Below are 11,832 nucleotides of genomic sequence, written 5' to 3'. Positions count from 1 at the left end.
CTCCTACATTTTATTGTGCTACCCTGGTTGTAGTGCCTTTCTTTGCTGGGAGTGTGACAGCAAACAAACCACTTGACCCCAAAAAACCTAGGCCCCAGCCCAGATGTTCCTTTCAACACTGATTAACACTCCTGTAGAAAGGAACAGCTGTTGTCAATAGATGTTCTTTTTATGTGTAACTGTTCCTGTGAGCTTCAGAAATAGGCCATGGGTTTTTATTAAACAGCATCATGTTGATACATCTCTGTAGACTGAGGCTGGTCAGGATCAGGATCATTCGTGTTGTTGCATTAAGTGTAGTAAGCAACAAAAACAACTCTGACACACAAACCACAGTGCAACTTGCTTATGGTGATATGAATAACAGAATGCTTTTTATCCTTATTGATGCCTTAAAGCTTTGTCAAATTACATCAAACTGTGACTTCAATGATACACAAAATAAAACAAATTCAATAACCTGAACATACGCTTCAGTTTTAAACGAGTCAATGGTTTTACAAAAGTTTTACAAACGGTCTTCATTAAAAGTTATATCCAGCTCTCTGGTCATTAAGGATGACAAACAGCCTGTGTGTGTGTGCTTGTTACACCAGCAACAAGCCACATTTATTGGCTCCCATCTCCTGGATTATCGTGTATTGAAGTATTCCGTCTGTCTGCCTGTGTGCCCTGTAAGTCACAGCAGGGCTTGTCCCCATTGACAGTTCAGAGGAGAGGAGCGGAAGTCAGGTAGGACCTCTGCCACTCTGCGTCTAAGCTTCTCCCTCCTGGTTTCCCTCTCTCTCTCCTCACGCAGCCACCCTGGATACCGTCTCCAGGCCTGGAAACAGCTCCGCACCGCCCGCCTGGGACAGGGATGGAGAAGAGAGGAACAGACACACACACACACACACACACACACACACACACACACACACACACACACACAGAGGGAAGCAGACAGAACAACTTAGAAAAAGCCCTTACAACAACCAGCGGTTATACAGTAACAAAGTGAGCTAGTACATATGGAGCATGTCTGCATCTTATACAGCAGGTGTAAGGCTGAGACAGGGGTGAGGGCTGAGACAGGGGTAGGGGCTGAGACAGGGGTAGGGGCTGAGACAGGGGTAGGGGCTGAGACAGGGGTAGGGGCTGAGACAGGGGTAGGGGCTGAGACAGGGGTAGGGGCTGAGACAGGGGTAAAGGCTGAGACAGGGGTAAAGGCTGAGACAGGGGTAAAGGCTGAGACAGGGGTGAGGCCTGAGACAGGGGTAAAGGCTGAGACAGGGGTAGGGGCTGAGACAGGGGTGAGGGCTGAGACAGGGGTAGGGGCTGAGACAGGGGTGAGGGCTGAGACAGGGGTGAGGGCTGAGACAGGGCTGAGGGCTGAGACAGGGGTGAGGGCTGAGACAGGGGTGAGGGCTGAGACAGGGGTAGGGGCTGAGACAGGGCTGAGGGCTGAGACAGGGGTGAGGGCTGAGACAGGGCTGAGGGCTGAGACAGGGGTGAGGGCTGAGACAGGGGTGAGGGCTGAGACAGGGGTAGGGGCTGAGACAGGGCTGAGGGCTGAGACAGGGGTGAGGGCTGAGACAGGGGTGAGGGCTGAGACAGGGGTAGGGGCTGAGACAGGGGTGAGGGCTGAGACAGGGGTGAGGGCTGAGACAGGGGTAGGGGCTGAGACGGGTTGGGGCTGAGACAGGGGTAGGGGCTGAGACAGGGGTAGGGGCTGAGACAGGGGTGAGGGCTGAGACAGGGGTAGGGGCTGAGACAGGGGTAGGGGCTGAGACAGGGGTAGGGGCTGAGACAGGGGTGAAGGCTGAGACAGGGGTAGGGGCTGAAACAGGGGTGAGGGCTGAGACAGGGGTGAGGGCTGAGACAGGGGTGAGGCCTGAGACAGGGGTGAGGGCTGAGACAGGGGTGAGGGCTGAGACAGGGGTGAGGGCTGAGACAGGGGTGAGGGCTGAGACAGGGGTGAGGGCTGAGACAGGGGTGAGGGCTGAGACAGGTGTAAAGGCTGAGACAGGGGTGAGGGCTGAGACAGGTGTAAAGGCTGAGACAGGGGTGAGGCCTGAGACAGGGGTAGGGGCTGAGACAGGGGTGACGGCTGAGACAGGGGTGACGGCTGAGACAGGGGTGACGGCTGAGACAGGGGTGAGGGCTGAGACAGGGGTGAGGGCTGAGACAGGGGTGACGGCTGAGACAGGGGTGACGGCTGAAACAGGGGTGAGGGCTGAGACAGGGGTGAGGGCTGAGACAGGGGTAGGGGCTGAGACAGGGGTAGGGGCTGAGACAGGGGTGAAGGCTGAGACAGGGGTAGGGGCTGAAACAGGGGTGAGGGCTGAGACAGGGGTGAGGGCTGAGACAGGGGTGAGGCCTGAGACAGGGGTGAGGGCTGAGACAGGGGTGAGGGCTGAGACAGGGGTGAGGGCTGAGACAGGGGTGAGGGCTGAGACAGGGGTGAGGGCTGAGACAGGGGTGAGGGCTGAGACAGGTGTAAAGGCTGAGACAGGGGTGAGGGCTGAGACAGGTGTAAAGGCTGAGACAGGGGTGAGGCCTGAGACAGGGGTAGGGGCTGAGACAGGGGTGACGGCTGAGACAGGGGTGACGGCTGAGACAGGGGTGACGGCTGAGACAGGGGTGAGGGCTGAGACAGGGGTGAGGGCTGAGACAGGGGTGACGGCTGAGACAGGGGTGACGGCTGAAACAGGGGTGAGGGCTGAGACAGGGGTGAGGGCTGAGACAGGGGTGAGGGCTGAGACAGGGGTGAGGGCTGAGACAGGGGTGAGGGCTGAGACAGGGGTGAGGGCTGAGACAGGGCTTCTCAGACAGGTGAGAGGCTTCTAGGACAGGTAGAGGCTTCTAGGACAGGTAGAGGCTTCTAGGACAGGTGAGAGGCTTCTAGGACAGGTGAGAGGCTTCTAGGTCAGGTGAGAGGCTTCTATGACAGGTGAGAGGCTTCTAGGACAGGTGAGAGGCTTCTATGACAGGTGAGAGGCTTCTATGACAGGTGAGGACAGGTGTGAGGCTTCTTGGACAGGTGAAGGCTTCTAGGACAGGCGAGAGGCTTCTAGGACAGGTGGAGGCTTCTAGGACAGGCGAGAGGCTTCTAGGACAGGCGAGAGGCTTCTAGGACAGGCAAGAGGCTTCTAGGACAGGTATTATTGGTAAAGGAAGTAAGGCCCAGGTAAACACACCCACCTATCACTGTGTCCCTGAGCCTGCTGCTCCCGGTCCCACTCCACCATCCTCTCCTGGGTCACGTGATCTAGTAGCACGATCAGAGTCCTCCTCAGAGTGTGCGTGCGCCAGAACTGGTCGGCCCGCCCCTCCAGAACCATGTGGTGGTCCTTCAGCTGAGACAGAACGGGTCAAACAGAACGAGTCAGGTTTGGATACAGTACACATCATGGACAGACTGTCCATCTCATTGAACCAAATATACAAAAGACTATCCACTGCATCACTATTAAACTGTAATCAGTATTCAAATGTTTTGTGTGTTGGAAAAAAGACAGTGGCCATTCGTATGAGTTTCTACTTGTGCATGTGAGAGTTTGTGTTTGTGTGTGTTTATGACTGTGTGTGTATGTACATGTTCATGCACTAACCCTTTTCCAGTTGCCCAGGCTCCTCCGTAGCAGGATGTGTTGATGCAGTTGTTTGGCAGAGGCCCGTTTCTGAGCCAGGGACTCGCCTGTTACCTGCTGCCAGGACAGGGTGCACCGTTTCAGGAGAGACTGCCTGTGATGAGCCCTGGCCAGCTGGAGGGGAATTAAAATAATACTGTGTGTGCATCCACACCTATTCACATGTGCCAGGTAACACACAATGGCATGGTATAAAGGGATAAGGTGTCTTCTCACCATTGAGGCTGACAAGTGGTGAAAATATATTTAAGCAATAAGGCCAGAGGGGGTGTGGTATATGCCCAATATGTCACAGCTAAAGGTGTTCTAGGATACAGCTCTTAGCCGTGGTATATTGGCCATATATCACAAACCCTGAGGTGCCTTATTGATATTATAAACTGGTTACCAGCATAATTAGAGCAGTAAAACTAAATGTTTTGTCATACCCATGGTATACGGTCTGATATACCACGGCTGTCAGCCAATCAGCATTCAGGGCTCGAACCACCCAGTTTATAATATAAATTTGACCCTAGATGCTATACTGCATTCTTTTCTACCTTCATTTCAACCTCATGGTCTTTAAAGAAGTTAGGACTTTGACCACTACTAAATAAAGATAGTTGTCACGGTATGCTCAGGGAGTCAACGTATGCTGTTGGGAGTCAAGGTAAACCAGTAGCAGAATATAACATGAGATATTGAACGAGCTGTTCAGCTGCTCAAGGTTGCATACAGTAAATTGGAACATGCTGCTGAGATGTCACACCATCTATTTTCACTTCTACTTCACTTCCCTGTCCATCATTAATCTGTCCAATCATTCCTCTCCTGCAACCCCTCTCATCTCACTCTCTCTCTTCCTGTAGCCCTCTACTTTAGCCTCTCACTTCCTCTCTACCCCTCTAGCCTCTCACATCCTCTCTCCTCCTTTAGCCTCTCACATCCTCTCTCTTCCTCTAGCCTCTCCCTCAGCCTCTCTCCTCCTCTAGCGCCTCTCTCCTCTAGCCTCTCACTTACTCTCTCTAGCCTCTCACTCTCTCCGCCTCTCTCCTCCTCTAGCCTCTCTCCTCCTCTAGCCTCTCTCCTCCTCTAGCCTCTCTCCTCCTCTCCTCCTCTAGCCTCTCTCCTCCTCTAGCCTCTCTCACTTCCTCTAGCCTCGCACTTCCTCTAGCCTCGCACTTCCTCTAGCCTCGCACTTCCTCTCTCCTCCAATAGCCTCTCTCCTCCAATAGCCTCTCTCCTCCAATAGCCTCTCTCCTCCAATAGCCTCTCTCCTCCTCTAGACTCTAGTCCTCTAGCCTCTCACTTCCTCTCCTCCTCCTCTAGCCTCTCACTTCCGAGCCTCTCTCTCTAGCCTCTCACTTCCTCTCTACCCTCTCACTTCCTCTCTACCCTCTCACTTCCTCTCTACCCTCTCACTTCCTCTCTACCCTCTCACTTCCTCTCACTTCCTCTCTACCCTCTCACTTCCTCTCTACCCTCTCACTTCCTCTCTCCTCTAGCCTCTCACTTCCGAGCCTCTCTCTCTAGCCTCTCACTTCCTAGCCTCTCTCTCTAGCCTCTCACTTCCTAGCCTCTCTCTCTAGCCTCTCCTCCTCTAGCATCTCACCCTCTAGACTCTCACTTCCTCTCTCCTCCTCTAGCCTCTCTCTATCCTCTCACTTCCTCTTCTCCTCCAGCCTCACTTTCGCTCTCCTCCTGTAGCCTCTCATTTCCTCTCTCCTCCTCTAGCCTCTCATTTCCTCTCTCCTCCTCTAGCCTCTCTCTCTCTCTCTCGCTAGGCTCTCACTTCCTCCTCTCCTCTAGCCTCTCACTTCCTCTAGGCTCTCTCTAGCCTCACTTCCTCTAGTCTCTCACATCCTCTCTCCTCCTCTTGCCTCTCTTCCTCTAGCCTCCCACTTCCTCTCTCCCCCTTCAGACTCTCACCTCCTCTAGCCTCTCACCTCCTCTAGCCCTCTCCTCTAGCCTCTCACTTCCTCTCTGCCTCTCCTCTAGGCTCTGACACCCTCTCACTTCCCCTCTCCTCTAGCCTCTCACTTCCTCTAGCCTCTCACTTCCTTTCTCTTCCTCTAGCCTCTCACTTCCTCTTTCCTCCTCTAGCCTCTCTCTCTCTCTAGCATCATTCCATCTCTCTGCCTGTACAATTTGTCCTGCGGGTTCTAACAGACAGGTGGTCAAGCAGGTGCTCATACCAACAGCATCCTGTAAACATCATTACAGCTCTGACCGTGATGTCTGGGATTAGGGTGTGTGTCTAGGTGTTTGTGTGCTCGGTTTACGCTTTAGATACAGAGTGTGTGTGTGTGTGTGTCATATTTCCATTGGGAATTATGAGGGTGTTGGTTGGTAACTGAGTAAGATGACACCTTAAAGCATGTAGTTGTTTGAGGGAAAGAGTATTTTCCTTCTGTCTGTGTATTAGAGTGTAGCTGTGCATACATTAGTTCTGCTGTGTATGATTGGCTGTCCTGAGCTGTGTGACTCTACAGGAGAGAGTGTGAGTGTGTTGACAGTCTCTCTGTGCAGACTCTGATTGGCCAAGGCTGATGGCACTGGTGATTACCTGAGTGTTGGCTTGGCTCATGGCCACTCTGCGTTTCCATGGCGCCAGGCCTCGCCGTAGTAACAGAGTTCTATGGTAGTGTTGCTGGGCTTGGGTCTGGAGCTGCTGCTCTCGCTCAAACCTCCTCTGGTTCTCCTGCTCCCTCTGAATACATACACATCGTTATAGACACACACACACAACTTGTATTTATTGTTTTAATCTATAGCTATTGTTTTATGTTTGTACTTCAGCTGTTCTAAGATCAGAGCTAGGAGCCACATTTCAAAAGCTTCTCCCGTCTAAATTAGATGTGACCACCATGCCTTGACAGTGCGACGCAAGGCGAACATTATCACCCACGGCATTGAACAACCATTGCATCATTGCCTTGAACAGCTGCCATCAAAACATCACTTGTACAGATGTAAGAGAGTCTATTTTGAGAAATTCCAACTGCAATAAACCTGGACAGGAAAGAATGGACTGGGTATACGGTATGTATATTACATATAGAATTCTGTTTTGTATAGGTGATGATGACATCTATTATTCTGTATGGTCCCTGTGATGGAAATCTGGGTCTGTGGGTATCAGGTGTCAGAGTAGGAGGGGTGATCTAGGATCAGCTTCCCCCTGTCCATGTAATCATATTAATTGATCCCAAGTCAGCACTCCTACTCTAAAATGCTTGATACATATGGCCCCTGAAGTCCTAAATATACACTCTTAGTGAACTGACAGAGTTTCTTTCAAATATGAAATGAAAGTTGTCCCCAGGACAGTTTTCCTGTAAACATTGCATCACCTCTCTCTCTTGTCTCTTCTCCTCCCTTCTCCTTTCAGCTGCTCTACGTTTCTGTTCCTCCGCCTCCCTCTGCCTCTCCTCCTCTGCTGCTTTCAGCTGGGCCTGAGAAAATAAAAAGTTTCTTGATTTAATGCCTCCTGCACACTATCACACTTCCCCAAACTTGCTTCATTCGACCGCACACACTCTCCTATAAACCCTGTATACCTCTGCAAACACATTTTAATTGTACCCAATAACTTCATACAAAGTTGAATAGCCTCTTTAATTCCCCCCATCTGAAGACCTATACATATTTTTGAACACCAAACTATTCCACATCCCCCACTGGCCTAAACACTCCATTCCTCACTATTCTCTCCTCTTCCTTCTTTGTCTTCAGCTCCTCCACCTCCCTTCTGCGTTCTGCTCGCTGACGAGCACGTTCCTCCATGGCTGTTGAAGGGGGAGAGAGAGACAACGAGGAAGGGAGATAAACAGAAAAAAACAGGGGTAAAGGCTAGGTACTTACATTTGTGTTGTTCTGTGTCAAAATAGAGTGTTCTAAAGTATTGTGTGTGCGTTTGTCAGTATGTGTGTGTGTGTGTATCCGCAGGCCCTCTCCACCTTTCTCAAATCCCCCCTTCCTATTCCTCCCACGTAGAGGAAATTTTAGCCAAACAGTTTGAGTGAAACTGTATTCCTCCATGTAAGCTACCGTAAGTATGGCTCTATACAGCTACGGCTCTATAGGGGAGAGTGGGGTAAGTTGAGCCATTTTTTACATTCAGCATCACTCCGTCAAGGGAAATATAGTATCTTCATATTTCAGGACGTTGTGTCTCCCTGGAAATAATCTGAATTCATTTCAACTTACCCCGTACTGGATGAAATATTACCACTACCACTTTATTTCCCAAACACAATTCAACAGTGAATCACTTTTTTTTCTTGTAATAATTTAAAAAATGCTTTAACACATAAACACTTTGTACTTAAAAAAAAAAAAAAAACACTTTTAACATAGTCCAGGCCCTGTTGTTACCTCATATCCCAGCGATAATGCCTTACATTTTCTCATCTTGCCATTGGCTCAAGTTACCCCATTGGCTCAACTTACCCCAAGGCAAACATTTTGACTATATAATCCCACACAGCTACAAGGATGCATGTTCCTGCTAGGTTGAGGACCCAATATTGAAGCTCATAGAGACCAACTGATGAATAGAACAATTTTAAAATGACCAACTTTGGTTTAGATACAAGCATCATGAAACCTCTAACACAATACATTCATTTGAGTGGTGAAAATCTGTTTTTGTACTTAACTTGCTTAGCATTTTTTCCATGTGGTTTCTTCCAGACTATATGATATATTTGGTAAATGTTTTAATTTTGGGTATGATTTTCTAATAAATAAGGGTGGCTCAACTTACCCCACTCTCCCCTACATTTGACTCACAGCAATGAAATACATTTTATACTCTTTTCTATTATACTTCATAACAAGACCATTGTAAGATCAACCATCTGGAATGGATGCCTGTGTGTGTGGTTTAGCTCGTCAGAGCTAAACATGGAGGTGAAGGTGCTGACTGACCCATGACAGTGGGATGACAACATGGCAGACGGACGGCTAGTTTCCTGGAGGCCGAGGAGCGGCCATCGTTCCCCTGAGAGACACTCCCAGCCCTGGAACACAGAACATCACCCAGAAACACACATCCATTTTTACCCCTTTTTCTCCCCAATTTCATGGTATTCAATTGGTAGTTACAGTCTTGTCTCATCGCTGCAATCCCATACGGACTCGGGAGAGGCGAAGGTCGAGAGTCCCCCAAAACACCCAACCAAGCCCCACTGCTTCTTGACACAATGCCCACTTAACCCGGAAGCCAGCCGTATACCTGGCTACCGTGTCAGCGTGCACTGCGCCCGGCCCGCCACAGGAGTCGCTAATGCGCGATGGGACAAGCACATCCCTCCCCTAACCCGGACGACGCTGGGCCAATCCCCATGGGTCTCCCGGTTGCGAAAGAGCATGGACTCGAACCCAGAATCTCTAGTGGCACAGCTAGCCAGTCTCTCCAGGACTTCGCGATTCTGAGATCACATAATTCAATGCAAAAATCAACCAATCAGCGCATATTATGCGAGTGCTCGTAATTTTGACCAATTACTGCACTGTTACCGTGGAAAATGGCCCAATCAAACCACACGTCGACAAAGCGTATTCACGTGCGAAGATGATGGGTGATTGTTGATGGCTGACAGGCAGTACAAATGAACAGAAATCAATCTCATTTGCCAACAAAAATAACAGCTCAAGACCGTGTGAAACAATTTCCAAATGTTTTTGGAAACTAGAGAAAGTCGACATTCAAATCAGAGAATCAAATCAAAGAAATATGAGAACATTTCCCACAGCAGCGGCAGATCACCATGACTGAAGTGGTAGCAGGGAAGACTGACAAGCGCTGGAAGAATCAAGGTGAGTGGTCTTTTACTCCGCTAACCTTGGCTTTAGTAGGGTGGTCGGCACTCTGCTCTCCCCAGTCTGTCTATGGAGAGCGCTGCTCAAAGCACTGAGTGCAATATGTCAGCATTGCCGTTTTAAACTCTCTGTAAAACTTAATACGGATCACGAAAGCACAATCTTTCTGTATTTTTTTTAGAAATGGAATAATAATCAACCACAACTCTATTTTTCCGTGTTCTGTTCTTTATCTCCCTTACGACCCTTTCAGGAGAAAAAAAAATCACAATCAAGAATTTTAAAACAACTTATTAGAAAGAAATATCGATCCTGAAATTGAAAGTGATTGATCAGCTTTGAATCTATTTGGGTTTTTTTAAGAGCGTGAGAGAGAGTAGGAATTGGAGGTGCATCTCGTGTTGATAGCAAGCCACAAGCCTGATGGAGAGGAGAGGTGTGAGTGAGTGAATGTGTGAGTGGATTAAGACAGGGCTGTTTGTTCAGGAAAATAAACTAAATTGAGCACTTTAGATGTTTCTAATTGTTTGTGTATTATGTATTCTGCTTAAAATCCTCCTAAAACTGAGCACATACGACTTTTATTGCTTTACATGAAATTAAAGTTAAAAAAAAACATTGCAAAATGTGTCACAGAATTTCAGAAAAGCTGCAGCAAAAATCAAGCAATTTTGTCCGCAGAAATCACACAAAAATGTCACGAAATCCTGGAGGGACTGGCTAGCACTGCGATCCAGTGCCTTAGACCACTCTGCCACTCAGGAGGCCCGTAGAAACACACATCATTAGATATTCACTCTCTAATATAGATCTACTCAAATCCCAATTTCCCAGACTGACCCAACTAGCCCTGCACACAGGGGACATTCTAAGGACTTGTTTTTGTTTAAAGGGAGAGTACAAGAAGAGGATATCTCAGTAGTGATCAATGGATCAACTTTTAATGATTGAATCCTTCAGAAGACACATTGTCACACCTGGAATAATATGCAGGGAGAAGAACCCTTTTCTTATCATAGTACATTTTAAATTAGCCTGGGTTTTATTCTGAGGGAGGTGTGATACGTCATTTCCCGGTCACAACTTGTGGATTTGTTTACGTGCTGCTGTGGGTTTGTTGCTAACGTTACTTTGCTGCTGTGGGTTTGTTGCTAACGTTACTTTGCTGCTGTGGGTTTGTTGCTAACGTTACTTTGCTGCTGTGGGTTTGTTGCTAACGTTACTTTGCTGCTGTGGGTTTGTTGCTAACGTTACTTTGCTGCTGTGGGTTTGTTGCTAACGTTACTTTGCTGCTGTGGGTTTGTTGCTAACGTTACTTTGCTGCTGTGGGTTTGTTGCTAACGTTACTTTGCTGCTGTGTGGTTTGTTGCTAACGTTACTTTGCTGCTGTGTGGTTTGTTGCTAACGTTACTTTGCTGCTGTGTGGTTTGTTGCTAACGTTACTTTGCTGCTGTGTGGTTTGTTGCTAACGTTACTTTGCTGCTGTGTGGTTTGTTGCTAATGTTACTTTGCTGCTGTGTGGTTTGTTGCTAATGTTACTTTGCTGCTGTGTGGTTTGTTGCTAACGTTACTTTGCTGCTGTGGGTTTGTTGCTAACGTTACTTTGCTGCTGTGGGTTTGTTGCTAACGTTACCTGCCAACTTTACGGTTTTTACTTTTTAATTACCGTTTTATATATTTTTTTAAATTCCCCTTTCTTGACTTTTTCCATTCAACTTTTTCCCCCCGGACGCTTTATCTGGACATGGTTCGTCAGGACCTCCACATGCTGAAGCTAAGTAGTAACATTAACATTATGCCTTCTAATTGCGGTCACTGTACTCATAATATACAGGAGAACGACCGCCTTATTTTGAGGATATCCGTACCGCAAGCCCAGCTTCAGACGCAATCGTTAGGCAAGGGTCATTTCAGTGTAGGAAAGGATGAAACAGCGTCTGTGCCACCAATAAGTACAGATAGTAGTATAAATCCCTTCGCACGGTCCCCGCAGCTGGACAATTTTCTCATGGCTTCTGGAAGGAAATGCTGTAGGAATGCTCAACCGCAGTATTAGACTTAAAAATAGTTATCCTGCGATCCAACACTGTTTACCAGGGGGCAGGTCTACCGACGCTAATCTGAAGATGGTGCTGGCTAAAGTTAAAACTGGCGAGTGTAGAAAGTATAGGAATATTGTTATCCACATCGGCACCAACGATGTTAGGATGAAACCCTCTTTCTCTTGGTCCTCTTTCTGGGACTCACCCGCAAACAGGACCAAGCCTGGCCTGCTGAGGAGTGACGGGCTCCATCCTAGCTGGAGGGATGCTCTCATCTTATCTATGAACATGGACAGGGCTCTAACTCCCCTTGCTCCACAATGAGATAGCCAGCCTGCCATCTTAGTGGA

The 11,832-nt window shown here is 48.5% G+C and overlaps 1 protein-coding gene across 1 annotated transcript in view; it reads right to left on the bottom strand.

Moving 5' to 3' along the window:
- Window positions 1-346: 346 nt before the first annotated feature.
- ccdc191 (coiled-coil domain containing 191) overlaps window positions 347-11,832 on the bottom strand; it is a 31,014-nt gene continuing 19,528 nt past the window's right edge. The window contains exons 12-18 of the mRNA XM_014159357.3: window positions 8,547-8,638; window positions 7,320-7,402; window positions 6,968-7,069; window positions 6,181-6,324; window positions 3,594-3,746; window positions 3,184-3,338; window positions 347-848 (exon numbers count right to left, since the gene is read on the bottom strand). Of these exons, the coding sequence (XP_014014832.2) occupies window positions 680-848; window positions 3,184-3,338; window positions 3,594-3,746; window positions 6,181-6,324; window positions 6,968-7,069; window positions 7,320-7,402; window positions 8,547-8,638 (898 nt within the window). The 3' untranslated portion in view covers window positions 347-679. The remainder of the gene's footprint in view (window positions 849-3,183; window positions 3,339-3,593; window positions 3,747-6,180; window positions 6,325-6,967; window positions 7,070-7,319; window positions 7,403-8,546; window positions 8,639-11,832) is intronic.

This window comes from Salmo salar, chromosome 19, assembly GCF_965601325.2.
Source record: "Salmo salar chromosome 19, fSalSal1, whole genome shotgun sequence".
NCBI lineage: Eukaryota > Metazoa > Chordata > Actinopteri > Salmoniformes > Salmonidae > Salmo > Salmo salar.
This window is presented reverse-complemented; position numbering and strand designations above follow the sequence as displayed.